General features: G+C 32.0%; 5 protein-coding genes across 6 annotated transcripts; 3 read left to right on the top strand and 2 right to left on the bottom strand.

Moving 5' to 3' along the window:
* Positions 1-841: 841 nt before the first annotated feature.
* LOC129915470 (exosome component 10) lies at positions 842-6,260 on the top strand. Its single transcript, XM_055995021.1, has 8 exons — positions 842-1,075; positions 1,136-1,317; positions 1,377-1,586; positions 3,814-4,966; positions 5,029-5,250; positions 5,312-5,482; positions 5,545-6,018; positions 6,088-6,260. Exons 1-8 carry the CDS (start codon positions 965-967, stop codon positions 6,160-6,162), a joined length of 2,598 nt encoding a protein of 865 aa, XP_055850996.1. The 5' UTR covers positions 842-964; the 3' UTR covers positions 6,163-6,260.
* Positions 6,261-7,788: 1,528 nt separating this feature from the next.
* LOC129914393 (zinc finger protein 830) lies at positions 7,789-8,962 on the bottom strand. Its single transcript, XM_055993611.1, has 2 exons — positions 8,722-8,962; positions 7,789-8,610 (listed from the first exon to the last, which is right to left on the bottom strand). Exons 1-2 carry the CDS (start codon positions 8,847-8,849, stop codon positions 7,857-7,859), a joined length of 882 nt encoding a protein of 293 aa, XP_055849586.1. The 5' UTR covers positions 8,850-8,962; the 3' UTR covers positions 7,789-7,856.
* Positions 8,963-9,892: 930 nt separating this feature from the next.
* On the top strand, positions 9,893-10,600 carry LOC129914821 (huntingtin-interacting protein K). The gene is made up of 3 exons (XM_055994235.1): positions 9,893-10,127; positions 10,222-10,329; positions 10,400-10,600. Exons 1-3 carry the CDS (start codon positions 9,978-9,980, stop codon positions 10,496-10,498), a joined length of 357 nt encoding a protein of 118 aa, XP_055850210.1. The 5' UTR covers positions 9,893-9,977; the 3' UTR covers positions 10,499-10,600.
* A 2,119-nt stretch (positions 10,601-12,719) lies between these two features.
* Positions 12,720-14,356, top strand: LOC129913804 (crossover junction endonuclease EME1). Its single transcript, XM_055992668.1, has 6 exons — positions 12,720-12,980; positions 13,061-13,207; positions 13,274-13,453; positions 13,509-13,822; positions 13,882-14,074; positions 14,134-14,356. Exons 2-6 carry the CDS (start codon positions 13,115-13,117, stop codon positions 14,284-14,286), a joined length of 933 nt encoding a protein of 310 aa, XP_055848643.1. The 5' UTR covers positions 12,720-12,980; positions 13,061-13,114; the 3' UTR covers positions 14,287-14,356.
* Positions 14,357-15,825: 1,469 nt separating this feature from the next.
* On the bottom strand, positions 15,826-21,645 carry LOC129913802 (disks large-associated protein 1-like). 2 transcript variants are annotated; one of them, XM_055992665.1, is made up of 2 exons: positions 20,754-21,645; positions 15,826-17,310 (listed from the first exon to the last, which is right to left on the bottom strand). In XM_055992665.1, exons 1-2 carry the CDS (start codon positions 20,851-20,853, stop codon positions 16,361-16,363), a joined length of 1,050 nt encoding a protein of 349 aa, XP_055848640.1. In that variant the 5' UTR covers positions 20,854-21,645; the 3' UTR covers positions 15,826-16,360. The 2 variants fall into 2 exon arrangements, with proteins under 2 accessions (XP_055848640.1, XP_055848641.1); XM_055992666.1 differs by lacking the exon at positions 20,754-21,645 and adding an exon at positions 17,527-17,632.
* Positions 21,646-21,952: the final 307 nt, after the last annotated feature.

Consider the following 21,952-nt stretch of genomic DNA (forward strand, 5'->3'; position numbering starts at 1 on the left):
TGAAATGTGCGCTGTTAAATTTATTTTTTTTTTGTGTTTTAGATGTTGGTTAAACTGGAATAAGTCTTCTTAAAGAACATGAAGCCACCTGGTGCGAAATAGATTAACTTTTAGTAATGGTAGTTCAGAAACCTTATGTTGGAAGCAGAATTCATTTTTACAATTAATGCCTGATTTCACAAAGAACTTTTAAAAATTAAAAAAAAACCTTCAGCTAAAATAATAATTTTTGGATTCATCAAGTTCTTTTGAATAAAAATGTTCTCCCACAACCAACGATAAAAAAATCGCAAGTGGCAGATTTATTTGGTGTGGATACTCCCATAAAAATCTAAGGACCAGTTGTACACACGTGGGTCAGCCTGGATTAAGGAATTTAACTCTCCAATTTTGGGGGATTAGTTGTGAATCAAGTTTGGTTCAAGCATGACTTTAGTTATTTTAACATGAGTGGACCTTGAACTAGTGCTAAACTGCACCGATTTCAGAAGATAAAACATGCTGAACCACGGATTAGATATTTGTACAATGGGTTGTACAGTTGTACAAATAATTATACCGTGTTTCAGCAAATTGTATCTTCTGAAATCGTTGGTAAAGCTGAGGTTTAGTACTGGTTCAAAGTCCATAATTACGTTAAAATAGCCATGCTTGAACCTTGAGCTTGAGCTTGATAATATTAACAAAAAAATCACAAGTGCGAACTCTTTTTTTTTTTAAATGGAAATTTATATATACAAAACAGAATTTCATTTTGTGTCAAGCTTAATGTGCCTATGATAATTTCTCCTTTTTACATGGTAATACTTTTTTCTTCATGCTTTTTTTTGATTTGTTTTGTTCAACATAACCTCAAAATTGACACTGGTTGGGTTGCTCATACGGGCAACAAAAATTTTCTTATAATTATTTTTAATTAGTTTAATATTAAATTAATTCAATAAATATATTAAAAACAATAAAAATGAATAAACAGAAAAATAAGCAAGCCCCACCAGAAACATCTGGAACAACACCCAAGAAACCCAAAACTCAACATAAAATTGGTGATCAAACAATCGAAGAATTTGCAAAGGTTTGTCTTATATCACAAATCTTTTACATATATCAAACAATTTTATAAAAATAATTACAGACGGGATTAGGTAAAATAATAAATGCAACCAAAACCATCAATGCCTTTCCATCGGGTGCCTCAAGAGATTTGTATTGTGCTTATCCCACATTTGGAAAAATTGTCGACTCACAATCATATCGCATTATGAGTGTCATATCGAAAGTTTTAAAATTCCAAAATATTAAAGGAAACATACAAAGGTAAGTAACGAAATAATATGTTTTAACATGTTTTTCAATTTGATTTTAATAAATTGTAGGCGTCAACAAGATGAACAATTTGAAATGCTACTCGAATGCAATGATGCCATGTTGGAAAGAATCAACTCCAATTTGGATGAACTGGCGGGCATTAAAAAGAATCCACAAACAGTTGTCATTGAATCCCGTTTGGATTCAGATTCAGTTGGCAAAGGAGCTGGAAGTTGGAATACAAAAAATAGAAATGAACCAGGTCCGATAAGAGCCAGGTAAATAAAACAACACTTCAAATCCTTTTTTAATTTTAACCCTATTTAAATAATTATCTTATTAAATTAAGAGCCAATTTTTTAATAGTCAGAAAAACCTCAGTTAGAGCTTTTTCCTAGGAATAAAACTTTTTTTTACATTGACATTTATTCTTCTGATAGTCTAACTGATTATTAAAAAATCAGGGCTTAATGAAAATAACTCCACAAGTTAGTCATAAAAGTCTCATGATTACTGATCAATTTATCCAACTGTTATTTTCTTCTTATTTTCTAATTAAGATCTCGACCTTGAGGATATCATTGCTCCCCGCGAAATATTATTTGTGTTGGCTCGGAATTTAAAAAGCTTTTACGGGTTTTAGCTGAGTGGAAAATTTTACGCCATTTTTTTTTTTGTCTATATAACCCTTAGAGGATATAATATTATATCCTCTAATGTCGTTTTCTATTGACGAATCTCAGAATGAGATTTGTGAATTTGACAGCTGAAAGGGGGGGTGAAGAGGGGAAATAGTGGAAAAATCTCAGATTTCATGATCTATTTGCGTCTTGAGATTCAAAAAAATGACAAAAAAATGAATCTGAGATTCAAGAATCTGATTCTGGATTTTTATCAAGATTCACGCATACAAACACACGCACTTTCACACACACTCCTCTGTTTGACATTTGTCTGAACATTTGTTGTTGTTTTATTTTTTTTATACGCACAGATTTCGCACACAATTACAAAACTAGATTTCATATTCTATTTGCACTGGAAATTCTGAGAATCTTACACAAAAATCTGAAAAGTCAATAGAAAACGACATAAGATATAACCTCTGAAAAAAAATTTCGAAATATAAAAATTTTTAAAATGTGAAAACTAATCGATCGCAACTCACAATAATTGAAAAGTGAAATTCAATTTTTTCCAGATGAAATCTTTTTTATGAAACCTACAAGAGGATTGAAGAATTTATATCCTTGAGCATGAACTTTGACCAACGAATCTCTTTAGCATTTATCCTAATTTAATATAGTTGCGCAAGAAGAAATTATATCCTTGAGCATGAACTTTGGCGAATGCATCTCTTTAGCATTTATCCTAATTTAATATAGTTGCGCTAGTATGCATTTATTACGGATTTGTTGTTTTGGTGTAGCGACAGCTTGACTTACCAAGGCAGTTCGATTTGCAGCCAACCTTTTAGTTCTTCATAATTCGTCAAACCTCGAAATCGTAACGTATCTTCCTGGAATTCAGAAAATAAAATAACAGAGTATGGAAACTTTTGAAAAAATATGCTTACCTAAACATTCTCAAATTAAAAAAAAATCAAACGCTAAATTTCGTAGGGGATTAAAAATTTCAGAGTCAAATTACGTCCTCAAAAAATCCCACATCTTTAAAATCTGGCAAGAAATCTGCCACCTCACACCAATGCACTCTATTAGGTACAAAACAACACTACCCCTGATAAAATAAGTAAAATTTTTGCAAAAATATTGGTCAAATCTTTCTCATCTTTTGAAAAAATTAATAAAACTCAATCACTTAATTCACCTTTTAATACAAATTAATTATGCACTTCTCATCTCAATCTTAGCTGCGTTCCTTTGGAAATATTTATCTACTGCTTAGTACTTAAAACTACTTTAAACTACTTTTGCTATACTGAAAAAGTAGTTCAAAGCAGCTTTAAGTACTAAGCAGTAGATAAAGACCGAACTTGTTTTGCTATACTGAAAAAGTAGTTCAAAGCAGCTTTAAGTACTAAGCAGTAGATAAATATTTCCAAAGGAACGCAGCTCTTTACATATTCAAACACCCATTTCAAAAATAGAGCTCAAAGCTACCTCTTCAAATTAAAAGGCAAAACTCCAGCAGAGTTAAGTCATAAATGCATTGTGCAGAAGTTTTTTCTCTGTGACGTAAGACGTAACTCACAAATGGATAAAATGCCTTTTTACATTTCACATATTTTATAAACATAGATTTTTCCCATATTATAACCTTAAAGTGCATTTTAAATGCAAAATCCTGATGCTCTGTCATTTTCCCTGAGCCTGAAGATCCTAATCTTGAATATGAATATATGTATAACCTTTAAAAAACAAAAGCCAGAGCATATTATTTTGTATTGAAAATGAAAATATAATTCAATATGTCCTTGACACTTAATTTTTTTTTCTTGAAACATTTTTACATTCTATTAACATGCCGATATTCTTCTTTCAGATTGATTACCGCGAAAAACATAGCTCGGCCTCAGATCAAGTTTAAAATGATAGTGGACAATAGCGCCAAAACACCATTTATACCAAACATCAAAGACAAACCCAACTCTCTTAAGCCCCTAGCAGTCCTCCCTGAATACGATGAAGCTGGAAACATTGAAAGTTATCTTCATCCATATGAATTTGAATTAATGAAATTCGAGCCTCTACCCACACAATTAAAGAAGAAAAACCCAGTGGCTCCATTGCCACTTGAAAAGACCGAACTTGTTTATGTGGACACCATTGACAAATTAAAATCAACGCTCGAGGATTTGAGGAAGTTCAAGGAAATTGCCATTGATGTTGAACATCATTCCTACCGAACATTCCAAGGGATAACATGTCTAATGCAAATATCCACACGCGAGAAGGACTACATATTGGATGCTCTAGAGTTGCGAGATGAGTTGCATATACTTAATGAAGTTTTCACAAATCCAAAAGTTGTAAAGATCTTACATGGTGCTGACTCAGATGTTGAATGGCTGCAGCGAGATCTTTCACTTTATCTCGTCAACATGTTTGACACTCATCAAGCTGCTAAGAGTCTAAATTTTGCACGCCTTTCACTGGCTTATCTGCTGAAGCATTATTGTGAAATTGAAGCCGATAAGACTTTTCAACTTGCAGACTGGCGTATTCGCCCATTGCCCGAAGAGTTAATAACCTACGCTCGTCAGGATACCCACAACTTAATTTACATCTACGAACGGCTAACAAATGATCTTCTAGACCTGGCAAACAATCAGACCAATATTCTTCGTTTGATCTACCAACGCAGTGCAGAAATATGCAAGAAACGTTATAAAAAACCAAAAATAAATGACGACTCTCATATGGATATCTTCCAGAAGTCAAAAAAATTATTTGACAATAGGCAGCTGTTTGCTTTGAAAGAGATTTTCCTCTGGCGTGACGTCATTGCTCGACAGGAAGATGAAAGTTATGGCTATGTATTGCCAAACCACATGATGATGCAAATATCTGAGAGTTTGCCAAGGGAAATGCAAGGTATTCTCGCTTGTTGTAATCCCATACCACCTTTGGTACGTCAGAACTTACATGCTTTGCATCAGATAATTCATAAGGCTCGTGAACAGCCTTTAGTAAAGGTATGTATACATTTTTATTTGGAGATTGAGTTGTTTTTGTATTTGTTTCTTTTTCCTTTTAGCCAATTCTTGAGAGAGATAATGTTCATCGCACAATCGTTTCAAATGTTAAAGATTACAACAGTAAATTATACTGCCCTCATGACTTGTCCCACTTGGAAGAATTCCGAGACGATCTTCCAACTTTATTGAAGTCTTCTGAAAACCAAGCTGATAAATCGACTGAAAGCGGTAAACTATGCAAGCCAGCATTGAGTGTGTTTGACACTCCGGAGAACTCTGAAGTAAGTTATTTTGAAGCTAAAACTTTCAAAACTTAAATTAATCTAATTTTAAACACTTTAGGATGACGAAGTTAAAGAAAAATTGAAAAAGTTGCAACAAATGCAGTTTATCAGTCCATATGCTCGATATGTTGCAGTGCTGCCATTGGTTGAGATCGAAAAGAAAGAGGAACTGGCAAGGATTGAGGCTGAAAATGCTAAAAAACAACTCTGTCCAATAAAGAGTGAAATGGTAATGGTTTGAAAATATATATTTTTTTTTGTATAAAATGTTTAAAAAAAATTAATTTTCAGCCCCAAAAAACTGAGGCGATAGTAAAGAACGAAGCTGATAACTTGTATAGTGTTCCTCTTAGGGAATCTCTCAAACGAAAAAATCCAGAAAGCTCAAACCCTAATAACAATCAATCGGCACAGGGTAAACGCATTAAAAAAGAAACTCCTGCCTCTGATGGTGATCATTTGAAATTTATGGAATTGAAAAGAAAAGCTCCTGAAGTTTCAAACACGAGTAATCAGCAGGAAGTTGAAGAAGAAGATGAAGAACCGTCATCCACATCATCGAATCAAACAACACCACATTCAGGACAAAAACATAGTAACAATGGCAATAATAGAAAGAATAGGAAACGTTTCAAAGGAAATAAGGTTGCACAATCTTCGGAAAAACCTGTGGCATTTGATTATAAAAAAGTAGACTTTAAGAAGTTCCAAGGAGGCGCACAGAAAGCAAAGGGAACTGAATTGAAACCCAAGTTTCATGGAAAGGTAAGTTTAAAATGATTGAATGTTGAAGAATTTGTTATTAATTTATTTTTTGTTTTTAATTTATTACAGGGTGGCAAAAATAAGGCTAATAATAAAAAATTCAACAAACTATTTACATTTAGTAATGTAAAAAATAAGAAATGATTTTATATTGTAATTGTTTTATAAATGTTGATATTGTTTTTTTTTTTACTGAAGTAAATGGATAACTTGAGAATAAATCTTATTTTTTAATCGATTAATATTAAATCTATTTATTTAAATAAAAGACCTTATTGGAAAACTAGTATATTGTTAAACCCACCTTCACAGCTCAATCGAACGTAAAGTTCAACATAATTTGTATATAATAGCATTGAATACTGGTTAGTGAGAGGGCTACCTGTGAGTTCTAGGTCAAATAACGGCAACATTCGAAAATTCCATCATACGTAGGATAATAAGGCAGTGAGTACTGAGGATATAAAAATAAAACTTCTCTAAACTGCTAAAAGCTGGGACAGCCATCTAATCCTCTATTGGACGATAACGATCACGTCCACTCATCAAAACAAAAGTAAAATAAATTAAAACGCTTAAAGCGTTGGGTATTCGCAAAATTCCATTCAGCTACTGGCTCATGCTAATGAGCGAGCTGACAGTGATACCTTTCTTCTTATTTAAACGCAGGGGTCGAAAATGGGTTTGTGAATTAAACGAATATCAAGATAAACAGGCATAATTTTTAAATAACCAGTGAATTTATTGGGATCCATTATCGCTTCGCAAATTTGACATGAGTGCAGATACCAAAGAATTTCTCTGGATAAATAGGCATTAAAGCAGTAAAGTCCTTCCTCCAAGGACCATGGAAGGGATAGGGCGGAGGCATGGATACTGAGAAAACGGTTATAAACTTCAGTTTAATGTAAGTTTGGGCGCAAAATTACATAGATCCGTGGGCGGTTTTTTTTAACCATGTTTTGAGGGAAACGCTACATTCCAAGTGCATTAGCTCAGAAGAAACAATAAAAATCAAGTTGTTCGATAAAAGCAAAAAATAGAAATATCGCAGAACCAAGTAAGCAATTTTTTAAGAAACAAAGAAAATGAAACGGCAAAAAAGCCTCAAAATCGACGGGAAAACGAATTATCATTGGTTAGAAAATTAAAATCGTTTTCGAGAAAATTGCACTAGGTTAAAAAATTTGAATGGAAGATACACGTTCTAAGCGAGATTAAGAACAAAAATTAAAAACAACCTTGGAAATTACGAAAAATCATCTGTACCAAATTTCAAGAAAACAAATTATTTAAAATAAGCAAAAAAAGAAGTATCATACGGGCTTAAGACAAGGGTGAACCAATTTTATTACCCATTGAAACGTTTTGAAACTATTTTTTTTTAAATTTTTTCTTATAAATAAGTCAGGAAAAGAGCGATCCTTGAATGTTAAAAAAATCTTTTTCTAAATTTTTTGACAGGAAAAGAGCGATTCTTGAATGTTAAAAAAATCTTTTTCTAAATTTTTTGTAGGTGAAAAATTCGATTGTCACCCTTAAGAAAAAGGTGAAATCGGCTAACGCCATAGTTGATCGTCAAAAAACAACTTTTTGGCTACATAAATCGTCGATTTTGATAATCAATTTTCGACTACCATGTTAGCCGATTTCTTCCTAGAATTGATAATACTTGTATGAAATACATACTTAAATCAAAATACGGACAACCTATTTTACAAGGAATATTATTCATCAAACAACAGATATAAATTATAAGATAACTTTTTTTGTAGTAGGATTCACATTTATTATTATTTTAAAAATGGGTACAAAAATAGCTAAAATAATAACAAAAACTACCGATGGAACTTCTTTGCCCTCCAATCTGGAAACTCATCAAAGTTCTCATCATCATCAGCCTCACTCTCCTCCTCCGAACTATCAACTACCATTGCCACTGGTCTTTCTTTAAGCTTACTCGAAACATATTCTTTCTTCTTTTCCAAATCCAACACCTTCGACCATCTTTCAATCTGTTCATCAATCTCTTTGATTTGTCTCTCAACAGTTGCTTCTTCTTGCTCACCAGCAATAATTTCATTCGAAAGAGTTGCTGCTTCTTTAATTTCCCGCTGAAACCTATCCCATTCCTCATCTTGAGGATCTTTGTATTCTAGATTTCGGATTTTAGCATCTTTTATTGGATCGTCAAAGAATCCTTCAGGCAGAACTTCATCTTTGACTTCGACTTCTGTTTTAGTTGTGCTACTTTCAATAGATCCCTTTGCCAATATTGACACAGTCGGATTTGTCTTTCCATTGTCAAAGAAATCACTAGGAATTCCAGCTTTCCCGTGAATTGGTTCACGTAGTTTTTCATTTGCTAGTTTGATTTTCTTTTCTTTCGAAATACTTTCATCTTTTATCTGATTAGATCGTTTTAGTTGATTTTGATTAGAGGAGGAGGATTTTTGTAGTTGTTCCTTGAGCTGTTTGGCAATCTCGACATTTGCCTTGTGGGCTTTTGTGTTGATGTGAACTTTCCATACGGATTCCGAGCGAACGACACTTTTGCAAAGTATGCAGGTAAGTTGACCTTGATCATTGTACGTAAAGGAAATTGGTTAAGGAAAATACGTTTGAAATCGTTTAAAGAAAATCAAATAAAAATAATAAATAATAAGAATAATTAAAATAGAAATTTGGTTTTAAAAAGGATATTTTGCTAGAGGCGAGTCAATTTTTTGTTCAACCACTCGTTGCTGAGATTTGGATTTTTGTTCCTGCATTAAACGTCGCAAATCATTTTGTGTGTATTTCTTTTTAGCAACTTTTGAAGTTGTTGCCATTTTCTGTAAATGAATTTAATTTAACAAACAAAAACAAACTTTTGGTTTTTGGTGGAAAATTTTTGTAATTTTTGTTTTTTCTACGATTTTTAAGTTTTTGACAGCAGCTGTCAAATTTGAATATCATATTTCAGATCTGTTCGGTTTTGCTAATATAAGCTTGAAACACATTTTATTAACCGGATAATTTTGGGTACACACCGGAAAGATATGCGGAAGCGGTATGGGTAACGGTACAGAAATAGTACTAGTATGAAAAAATCCACACACCTGTACATTAGGGTGTCCGTTATTTCCCAAAGTGATGTTTTCGGGGGTGACACCCCCCAGATCGAAAGTTTAGGGCCTAAATACGGGGAATTTAGCAAAAACAAATTTTTTGGGGTCATTAACCCGTGCCTCTAAGGTCATACTTTCCCCATACAAAGTATGGGAAATTTTTAACTCATACATAAAATTTTTTTTCTCTCGAGTTAAATCATCTATTTTTAAAATGTTTGTTGATTCTGGTTGGAAAATAGTTTCTTTAAAAGATTACATTCAAAATTTCCCGTTAAAAAATTTTTTTATATTTTATTTTGGTTTTTGAAATTATTAGCTGTTTTCGTAGTTTTTGCTTTCACGTATCACATAGTTTTAAATGCAGTTTTATTGGTTTTTAATTCTTTTCAAATATCATACAAAAAAACTTCGCTTTCTTTTTTCACAGTTCAACGCGTCAAACACACAAACGACTCGCTGCAAAAACGTCGCGTGTGTTTGTAAAGGCTTGGTCACACTGGAAAGGTATGTGGTAGCGGTATGTGTAATTGTATGAAAAAAGTTCCACAGCTGAACTTTGATGTTCCAGTTTGGATTTTTTAATACAATTTCCCGTACCGCTGCCGTCCATAGATTTTTTTTCATTCAAGTTTGCACCGCTAACCGTACCGCTACCGCATACCTTTCCAGTGTGTTCCTTCCTTAAAGTTTTTAAATAGAAAATGTAATCAAACAAAGCCATATAACCAAAATGCACCCAACTTCAAGTTGAAGTGTCACTTTTGACAACTCTTTAAAAATCCTATTTTTTTCTACACCTCGTTGTTTGCCTAATTTATTTGATCCCTACAAACATTTTTTGCAAAAATGACCGAAAACACCGAAATTAATGGAACCGATGATGTTCAAGACAAAAAACAAAAGAAAGCAACCCGTCACGACGGTGGTGCAGCTGATCTGGAGCGTGTAACAGACTATGCCGAAGAAAAAGAAATCTCAGCTGCAGATATCTCCAGCGTAAGTGATCCTTTTTCAGTCATCCGTCCATAACCTTCAATAGAACTGGAGTATACTTTGAGTTCCAAAAAATGAGTATTTAATTTTTGTTTAGGCTGTTGAACAATTCGGTGATAAACGCATCAAAGAAGATGAAGAAAAATTAGCAAAAGAACGAGAACTGCAAAAGGTTCAAGTGAAAAAGGAGGACATCGAACTTATTGTGAGTAAAAACATATTTTTATGAATTTCTTTGAAAAGTACAAATAAAATATTTTCTTTTCTCTTTTTAGATGAATGAAATGTTAATATCGAAACAACAAGCAGAAAAAGTTTTGAGGGAACAGAGAGGCGATGTTGTGGCAGCGTTAGAAATTTTAATAGCTAACTAACAATCACCAAAAAACTATTCACTTACCTTCTAAGTTTTATAAACATTCTTGTTAAAATATTTTACATTTTACAAGTAAAAGAAATACTTTATAAACAAATAAGACTTTGTTTGCACTCGATTAAATAGATAACATTCTCACTACAGTCACTCCCAAAATTATGTGTACAGAATTAAAAATGTTTTATCTTTCTTATAAAGAATTATTTCACTTAAAAGGAATAAAAATAAGTTTCCACTGTTGAAAAAAAAAAACGCGATTGAAGTCTACTCACCAACAGAAATTTACTTAGTAGGTTCACATCCTAACAAAACATTTACAATTTTGAAGCATAACATCAAAAATACATTAAGGGTATTCACGATTCGTTGTAAAAGTGCAAAAGTGTAACATTTTCTTGAAATAAAACAACCAAATATACAGACTACAATTGTTTTACACTTTTGCTATACCCTAACCCTATTGCAAAAATAAAATACAATGGTACAAAATTTGTCTGTTGTAGATTGTAGTTGTAGTCGTAGGAAACAAAATTTAGCAATTTTACACCTTTTTTTTACACCTTTTTTTTATATACCATGGAAGCAGGGGCAAGTGGGGCGGTGCCCCGGGGCCCACAACACGCCAGGACCCCGTAAGGAGACAATGCAGAGAAGGCAACTTGTTATAAAAGTATCGATGCAAAAAGATAATTGGTAGCCAGCCACATAATATTTCATCTAAAGAAAAAAATATTACCTCCCAAAAAATAAACTGGTTTTTTGAAAGAAAAATTACATATTATCTTGGGGGGCCAAAAAATATTACTTACATAATTTTAGCGACCAACAAATGGTTGGTACATCAGGGACCCCAAAAAAAAATAAGTTGGCGTATATACGTACTTTTTTATTTGTTCTTATTTTCTATATTAAAGTGGCCCCAAAAATTAAGTCTTGCCCCGTGGCCCCAACAACTCAACGTACGCCCCTGCATGGAAGCTTTGTCATTTCCTCCCAAAGGCAGTACCCCTGTTTAAAAGTGGTGGGAGCTAGGATTCAAACCCAAACCTCTGGTGTCATAGTCCGATAGCACTAACCATTTATTCGACAATTGGACCACGGTACTATTTAATATAAAATTCCATGTACATTTAAAAAACAGCAAAATATATTAACGATCTGAAAGCTCGAAGTCTTTTCCGCCTTGTATTTAAATGTTTTTTAGGCAAATAGCTAGTTTCATCTTCCCGGATTAATCTTTTTTTACAATTTTTGAGATTTTAAGCCTAGCATACTTACGCAGTTCAAAATAAATTTTAGCTGCTATACAAAATCATCTGAAAAATGTAGCCGAATAAAATGTATTTAAAAATTTCACACATTATGTTATACATTAGCGGACGAAAAATAAGTCAAGAAAAATGGAGAAAAAAAATCAGCTGAAATCTAGTTTCATGATTAAAAAATAAAGCGATCAAGATCAATATAGAAACCGGTTACAACTCTTTTCGATTCAAGTAAAATTTTAGCCGCACAATATATCGCATGGCTAAATTCGACTAGGATTTTTCTATGGTGATTGTCACTTCAGTATCCTGCGGCCAACGTCCACACGGGTAGACGGAGACGCGTTATTTTGAAAATTAATGAAAAATAAAACACAGGTCTTATGAGTTTCCAAATATTCCTCTCCATGGATTTAAACATTGAAAACTTAATATAAAAGCCAGTCACACAATCAATGTAACATTTATTCTGGTAAAATTAGTTGAAAAGTAGTGCACAACTCTATCTTAAAAATCTCAATTTCGTTTCCAACCGTGCATTTTTTTATTTCTTTCACATTTAGCGCTCGGAGAAAATAAATGTCAGTTGAAATTTAGCGCGATGTACATACAGGAAACAAAATTTTTATTTCAAACTAGTTCTGAGCTCAAATCCTGGACTAAGTACGCTAAATTCTACCTTAATTCTAATAAAACAGTCAAAATAATATTAAATTAACTTATAAGAAAAATTACAAATTTTTATTTTATTTTGAAAAAGTGAAAAGAAATATTCTTTTGTTGTATGATAAATTTTGGGTGTAACTGTAGGTAAATCTTAAACGTAACGTAAGCTACAGTGGCATACAAAAATAGGATTTGTCTTACGTTACGCGTGTAAGGTTCTGCTCGGATAATGAAAAACATTTTCCTTCTTTCATAAAGAGTATACTCCGATTGCAGTCAGTATACTTTTTTATATTTTTTTAAATATTTTTCAACTTTTCAAATGTATTTTCAGGATAGTAAAATACTTTTCCTATGATAATTATGATATTAATTCTCATCCTTTCACGCAATCATAATTGGAAATTCATATTTATCTCGACTGGAAAATGTATTCTTATCATTGGAGGCCTATCTCAGCTTTCAATGGAGAACGATAGAAAAATCGAGATTTGAAACAGATCCGCATCGAAATGCGATCCATTTTACAAAGGAAAACGCTACTAAAATGTACTCTTTTTGTTAAAACTTGACATTACTTGTTTTTGAAAATTGTTTGTTTATTGTTTTGAATTTTGTTGTATTCAAAGAATGTTTAAGCTGAAGGTTTTATTTTAATTTTAATCCACAACTCCGTATTCACAATGTCCAAGAAACAAATTAATAATTCTGATAAATTAAAGGCCAAACTTATTCGAGAACAACAAAAACGAATAAAACCAGGCGAGTGTCTAAAGGTTCTATTTCAAATTCATCCTTCCCCTAAAGTTATACCTATTTAATTCTAAAATCATAATTTCTAGTATATCCGAGCTGTTATAGGAGAAGATGTCCTTCAACCAGAAGTTGGTCTCTCGTTGTTGAGCCAACTAACCGATTTACAAATATCGCATGTACTCCGCAAACAGAAGTGCAACCGAACAATTTTTTGGGAGCGAAATGTTGGCCAACAAATCTTCAATTCTATGGAAGATAATGACTTGGTAAGCAAACTTGATTTATAAACCAAACTTTTGGTTAATAGGCATCATTGTGCAGTACAACCTCAATGAAAAGTATGAACTGGAACCACAATTTCTTCGAATATTCAGTGGCAAAGAATTCCATGAATTAATAGAAGATAAAAGTATTCATGAACGCATCACAAATGTAAAAACTACTTTTCCTGATATGAAACTTTCCCTTGTCGTAGTGGGTGTCTTGCCAAAGTGTAGGAACACACTTGAAAGGGAAACAGCATTTGTAGAATTACAAATTCTGTACGAATGTAGTGTTCTATTTGTGAATAATTCACAAGGTTTAGCTGAGCTTTTAGGACGTTTTACAAAAGCAGTTGCAGAGATTCCATACAGGTTAATGATTAATCTTTAAAAAAAACTGCAAACTAACAATTGATAAATAATCATTTTAGAAAACAGAAATCCTCTGTTGCTGCTAGTTCAAGCCAATATCTATTGAATGACAATAAAGACTGTGTTCGGGTTGAAGGCACCAATGGCTTGAGTAGACTTTGGCAACAGCATCTAAATAGACTTCCTCTAGTCACTTTAGATGTAGCTCAATCAATTCAGAATAAATATCCTTGTCCTAAAAAATTGTTGGAGGTAATATATTGTTAACTATTGATTCTATGGTAAAATAATTAACTATCTAAATTATTTAGGAATTCGATAACCCAGATGGCCAGACTTCTTTAGCGAATTTAAAAATCAGTCGTGGAGCTGTTCCTCTGGCATCTGAGAGACGTATCGGAGATGTTTTAAGTAAAAAGTTGTATGCTTTGTATAATAGTTTGGATCCAAATGAGATTCTTTAATAAGAATATCAAAGATTGTATAGTTAGAAAATTGAATAAATTATTGTAGAATTGCAGACAACAAGACTATTATTTTTGTTTTAAAGCAAACATTCTTTTTAGTGTGTATGTACTCAATTTAACGACAAGAAATACTTAATAAGTATCGCAAATCTTATGTTGAATACCTTAAAAAATCGAATTTAAAGCGATCTTATTTTTCTGTAAAAAGCAATATGCCGAATATGATTTGTTGCTATCATAATCATAATATTGCTATAATAATCAACTCAAAACTAAACTGGCGGAATAAAAGGATGTTCTATGTGAACAAACTGCATACTTAATTCCATGTACATTTGAGTTGAATTGATATGGAATACTTAGAAAGATTCAACTTTTCGGACTATGCATTTAGACCTGGGGCCAAATCGGCTGAGATGATTTATAATATTTGACAGTCACATGACCTTTTTGTAAGAGAAAGCAAATACTGAACAAGTATCTGCTGCAATCAGTAAAAATATCGAAAATCAGGAAATATCGGAAGTCTCTTATGTATATTGGACAGATTCCGAGAGAGTGGAAAATATCTTCTGGCACTTTTAAATTTCATAGATCACACAGCAATGGTAATTCCGGTCTATGAGGTAAAAACTTTAGAGTAATGAGTTCGCCTCTAGCTTTGAATATTGTTCTGATTTTTTCGGCAGTGTTCTGTACATGAAAGAAAGTCACAACGACCGGATTTTGTGATTGTTATTTCGGAAATCGTAGACAATTTTCTAAACCGATGGAATTCGTGAATAGGCCGAATGATTTAGTTTACTTTAGTAACATATTTCGAACATTATGCTCCGTTCACAAACATATAAAAGATAAAGATGTCGAACATTCGGCCGATAATTTCTTCCACTCTTTACACAAGTTCCTAAAAACTAAACTATAATAAACAATCGAGGCCACTCCAATATAATCGCAAAATTACAATATTGATAGTTTCTATTTTTTATCAGAATTCTATGCAAATGCGCCTGTAATTTAAATTTTATCAACAAAATTATCAAAAATCTAAAAGAAGTCACTTAAGGTGTTTTACACAAGCAAAAAACGTGGTCTTAGGAAAAGGAAATAACGTAGCTTAGGCTTGATATAATTTCTAGATCCTTACAGTTGTTTTGAAAACATCCCTGCTACACCGATTAAGGCTTCATTTAATGCTATTTTTGATGTTTGGCGGTTAATTCGAATTAACGACTTTATTCTCTGCCAGTTCATAAACTAAATGATAACTAAACTGAATATTTGTGAGCATGAATCTCTCAAAATTCACACTTTGAATTTTGACTCTCCATGACTTTGATCAACTGATTTTATGAAAACAAAGATTATATCTGCAAAAAAGAAAAATATGTGTTGACTTAATTTTCATCTTTTATATAAAAGTATACGTAAACATGCCCTTTTTTTTTAAGCTGAGAGCAATCATTAAACAAAGAAAACAATAAAAATTTTGTATGAATATTTGTATGAATCAAAAATTTTATTAATATCAAAAATGTTAATTATAAGTGTTTAAGTCTTTGAATTGCTTGTATTTTTTTTCCATGATTAATACCGTCATTGTCACATTGTTACAAAAAAATTGAAAAAAAAAATTGACACACATCAGTTACGATTTGGCATAATAAACAATTAAAGTTAAAAATTTAAGGCCAATTTTTGTTTGTAAAATAATTTTAATATAATTTGTACAAAAAAAAGAAATAGAAAACAAAAACAGTCTTGCTTCGGTGATGAAAATATTATACACAATTTTGTTTTCCTTCTCAGAAGTTATTTTTTTATGATTATTTTAATTTTTTGTTTAAATTCTCAATTGTTGTGAAATTGAAACAGTTAATATAAATATTTCGAAATAAATTGTATGAAGTAAAAGATGCAGCTGTTAACCAAGTGAATATATCGTCTTGTTTCAAAAAAAAAAAAATAAAAACATTTATGAGTAATATCAGTTTCAAGTGCCAGCCTCTACTAAAAGTACTTCGCGGTGCATGTGTGTGGCATGTATTTGGGTGTATGTGTGTTTTGATTATCAAACAACATTTTCCGTAACATATATTTCAATGGGACTGGAAACAGGTCCCTTATCTGTGGCTGCTGCACTCTTATTTTTTCGCTTCATCTCAAGCAACTGTTTACGTTGCATATCGCGTTTCTGTGCCATCAGCAGAGCATTTGGCGATGTCTTAATTGGAGTAATGTTATTGTTATTGCTATTCTTAAGAGATGATTTCTTCAAGACCCTTGACCCAGTTGGCACAAACGGAGAGGCGGGATCTTTGGTTGGTTGCCAATTATTGGCTTTGATAAGGTCAAGTTCTTTAAACAATGAGTCAATGTGCTCGATCTGAAGGTTTACCATGTCCCAGAAACCTAATAAATCTTCAGTGGTTGTTGGGAATTTCTCATCGGGTGTGGGATTCAAATTACTATGACATAAACCTTCAAATTGTTTAAACTTTTGTGATACCAAAAGTTTTGTTTTACCCGAAACGGACCGTAGGATGCCAAATATCTCGTCAGAAATCTCATTGTTTGCACTCGAATTTGTTGTTAAGACGCACATGTCACGCTCCGCTTGGTCGGCCATAGTTAGCAAACGAGATTTTTCACTCTGTAGCAGCTTGAGGAAGTAGTGTCCATCTTTGTGGTAAGCCGAAGTAGGTGTCGACGATTGTAGGCAGCCGTTTTCATAGTTTTTCGTCGCTTGTGATCCGTTTGCTACGGAAATAAGTTCATGGTGATTGTCTTTTTGCACAGCTGCTGCTATAGCACAGTCGATAGCATCGTCGCCATTCTCAGGCGAATGTGGCATTCTGCTGCTGTCTGAATTTGTATTTCTTGCCGTCGTCGTCACAATGCTGGGGATTTTTTCTGAATTTTTTGGCTCATTAAGGTCATGCGCCATTTGTGTTGGCGGCGGCGACAACATCAGTTGGTTTTTTGTCATTTGTTTTATAATTGTGTTTGTTGTTGGTTTATCTGTAAAAAGGCAATAAAAAAAAAGTAAATCTCTCTTTAGAAATGATTGTATATACATTTATTATTCTGCTGTGGAATGATTATTATTTGCATACAGCCTTTAGTCTTTTTGTTGCTACTTGCGATTTTCTTATAAAAATAGTAACAAGTTCAATAAAAAGAAAATTTAAAATTGTTTTTAATTTTGTTTAAGCGGCAAAATGTTTAACAACCTACTTGTTTAGTAACTGCCAATTACTTAGTTTTGCACTTTGAAATAATTATTGTTATCTAATCTGAGGTGTTATACCATATCACTTGGAGCAAACGTCATACTTGCCCCTTTGACTGGAATAAATTGACATACAAAACGTTTTGATTGTAACTACACAAATACTAAAACATGTTTTTTTTTGTTATTGTTTTGATTGGAATCTATTGAATGATTAGCTAATTAAAAAAAAAAATCTATTTATGTTTTGCTTGAGTGCATTCGTTTTATGGTATAATTTTTTTTTAGTTGAATTGGTCACATTATTATGATTGCTCACTGGTCGTTAACGAAATCAAAATTGTTGTCATATAAAAAGCACGAGTCGTTCTTATACATATATCTGCCTATTAAAGATTTATAAGATCATATCGTCAGCGCTTTCAAATATGAATTTTTTTTATTAAAAGTTTATAGTGGGTAGAAATATTAATATTCCGTATGTTTAGTGTCACAAGAACTGGAAATGGTTCTAAAAAATAAAAACAAATTCTCAAATTCTACACAAATCATCTGTGCCAAATTTGAAGAAAGATGGACGCACAGACCGACAAACGGCTTGACGAAACCACTTGTTTGTCTATTGTTTGTTTTTGTTACTTTCCCTATACGCTGACCATTTTTTAATAACAAAAAAAGGTATTTTTTTTATTCAAATCAAAAACCTTGTTAAAAATGATTTTGACGACCGTCGGTAATTGGATATCACTCCTTGCTACTAAAAAAGCAGGTTTAACTTCACAGACTGGAAAACGGTATCTGCTGCCAAAAGTCAACATCAAAATTTACAATATTTACTGTGTGGTGTGCATTTTGGGCTAGGAGATAGGTTCGAATGATGAGGATACAGATTCTAAAGAAGTAACAGATAACGGCGTTTAACTTCTTGGATGTTCAATGAAATTTGTTCCATTTTTTAAAACTTTATGTTATAAAAAAAATATAAAATAATATCTTTAATGAATTAGAGCTCCAAAAAAGTATCCAAGTTGATTTCTGTTATTAAGATGCATTAATATGCAAAAAAAAACTATTTTTTTTTATATTTTCATAAAAGTTCTTTTGTATTACAAACTTTGTTGAAATTGAATTAGTCTTTTGGGAAAAATGTAGAAATAAAAAAACGGTTATAAGGAAGTACCGTTAGTAATGATTTTTAATTTTTTCATCAAAATCCTTTAGGTAGTTTTTGAGAAAATTTAAGTTTTCCAAAACTATTGTTAGTTCTATTTCTAAGAAATAGTTTGAATAGATTTTTCATTCGCAGGCATATACAGCAACTAACTATTTTAATGTTGTATGGGCTTGTTAATGCGCTAATGTTAAATTAATGTCATGTTTCTTCACGCTATTTAGGAGTACTCTAAATTTGTACTCCTTTTTCTGGAGTGATGGAACATAATGAGAGTAATTTTTTTTGTTATTATGTGTGTGAAGAGACAAACATGGCTCAATGGCTCATTTCCCAGAAATAATGTGCACCAAATCGATAGAAAATGTTGTAACGAACCATTAATAGCTTTATTTTTTGTCGTAGGACATTCTGAAGCCGAGTTATTCCCAAAAAAAAGATATTTTTGGGTGGTTTCGCACCGCGCACCGGTTTTTCGTGCGTTCATTTATCAATTGCTCGGTCATTTTTGGTGATAAAGAGTTGATTTTTTCTGTAAAATGCAGGAAATTAAGAGGGCTACAAAATAGATCAGAAAAATGTTAACTATAATACCTATAAGCTTTTTTTGAAATAAAAATGAAAATGTGTTTTTTAACAACTAGAATTTGACTTTAACTGGCTGCCATTTTGTAGTAACTCACTTTAATACAATGAAATTACATACAATGATAGAAAATATTATAAGAAAGAGAATGTATGTTTATTTTTTGGTCTACGACAAACTGGAGCAAAGATATTAGCTTAGAAGTAAAATATCCCAAAAAATGCATTTTTGTGAATAACTCCACTAAAAAGAATGATCAGGTGGTAAGAAATTGGGTTTAAGCATTTTAAATATACCCCATATACAGTGCCTCTGTGCGCAAGGTCAAATGAAGCTTTGACTGGAGTAAATAAGCGTTCGTTGATAAGTTTTACTTTTGATATATTTTTCATTATGCTTCTGATCGGGTTTTTCAGCCTAATTGACACACACCATTAGTTTGATTATTTGTAAAATAAAGATATCCCATCAGCGCAGAAAAAAAAATGATTTTTTTTTAAACTTTTGCGGCGTCAAGGAACACAAAACCTTCAAAAGTGCAAAAATAAGTACTAAAAGGGTACTCTCTTTGGAGTAAAGGAAAACGACATAAGACTATAAAAATGGAATATCGTCCTCCTCAGGCCAAAAGTATGAATGTGAAAAATTGAAAACTTGGAAAGATCTGTTTTAAAGCTAATCGCTATCGTAAATAGTGACCGACTTCAACATTTACCGATTTGAAACATTAATACAGTAAAACTCGTTTAAGAAACACGGCAAAATGTGACAGTCTCTCTTTCACTTAAGCGGGTTTTTTACTTAAACGAACCCCGTTTAAGTGAAATACAATATTTGGGAATAAGAAAAGGGTTTCAGATAAGCGAGTTTTACTGTATATTTTTCTGACTAAACTTTTGGCAAATTTGCATTAATATCTGAATTAAAAAAATACAAAAAGAGCAATTTGTGATTATCTTTAAATAAACTATGTTTTATTGCAAATGAAACAAACAAATGGTATATTTTGAAATGGAGTGTATGAAATAACTGCTCAAGCGCATAGTTACACTGTTCTTCAGTAACCTCAACTAAAAAATCTCCTTTATATTTTATTTCTTAATTAAGTTCCTTTGTTTTGTAAGTTTTTATTTCTATTTAAAAAAAAATATTCCTTCAATCTTCTAAGCAGACTTATTTCAAAGAAATGCTTAGCAAAGTTAACTATTACTTAGGTGTGGTTTCTTAAATCAAAGTGTCCACAGTAATGAAAAAAGGATTTAAAAAATTCAGAAGGGATGAAAACATTTAAGAAGAATCTAAGAAAATCTATTTTATTTTTGAATGTCATTATTTTTGCATAAATAAAAATAGATTCTCTGGGTTTTTAATTAAGATTTTAATAAATCTTTTGTTCTTGCATGAGAATAATATCTTTTTACTTAATTTTGTAGTTAAAACAAAATTTTTAATTGAATATATAAATCAAAACATACCATTTAATTTCGACCGCATTCCGGATTCGTCTTCTGCCATTATTATTTGCGCTGTAAATGGCGACTCCGTTAGATTTGTTTGCATTGCAGGGTGTTGCATATTGGGGCCGTTAGCTTGTCGCAATGCGGCTCCAATTGTACTCTTTTATTACAACAAATATGGAAAAACGAGTTGTTGCACTTAAAAAAAGTAATGTTCTTTTTAACACTCTTCGTCTTCTAACGGTATAAACAAAAATTCAGTCACTGCCGCTTTATGGCTAATTTTTGTAAGATTTTTTTTGTTTGTCTTAATTTTGTCAATGCAATTATGTATTTCAAGATTTTACGTGAGTTTTTTTTAGTTTTATTATTCTTCTTTTGTTCAATTGTTACAAAAGTAGCTCTCACGCAGTGTTTTGTGGTTTTTCTTTTAATTAATTAAATTTTATTTTCTTCTCACAATAAAAAAAAACTTGAGAAACCACAAATAAAAAAATCCGAAATAGAGTCCCCCTTTTTTTATTATGTTGTCGTTTTTATTACTAGAAGAATACCAGCTGCAGCTTGGATGTAAAGTTATCAAGATCTAATTAGACAAAAAATTTAACTTGGGATCTTGGGTATGGTAGCATACTCAAAAACACCTCAACAACAACAAAAAAAAGAAATAAACCAACCACAAGGGAGGAGGTGGTAAATGTCTTCTATATTTATAATTAGAAAATTTTAAGGGCGTTTAGGCGTGAATCGTATAGTCGTCGAAATCAACAAAAAAAAACAGAAAATAAAAACTCAATTGACATCAAAATATTTTTAAATAAAACAAAAATGCAATTGGACTGTCTGCGCGTCTGGTATCTTAACAGTTTCGCTTTTAATTTTCAACTCACACACAACAGCAAGCACAAATTTAATATTTTTAGAATTTCTCTTTCATACTGTTTTTCTCTCCTTTGTTGAGTTTATTTTTTTATTTTGACATTTTTCTTTTGTTTTAATTTAATTTTCTTCAAAAAAATCAAACATATCTTGAAAAAGCGTTGCCACTTTTTGTAGTTCCAAGTGGAGTAAAAATATTTAAGGGAGAATACTCACTAGGCAATTTCTGTTTTGATTTGTTGAGAAAATTTTCCGTACAAATTTTCAATTTGAAATCATAAGCCTAGTACGCAGCTGAAGCAAAACGAAAAATTTTCAAGTCTCCAAAGTCGAAAACG

This window comes from Episyrphus balteatus, chromosome 3 (genome assembly GCF_945859705.1).
Source record: "Episyrphus balteatus chromosome 3, idEpiBalt1.1, whole genome shotgun sequence".
Taxonomy (NCBI): domain Eukaryota; kingdom Metazoa; phylum Arthropoda; class Insecta; order Diptera; family Syrphidae; genus Episyrphus; species Episyrphus balteatus.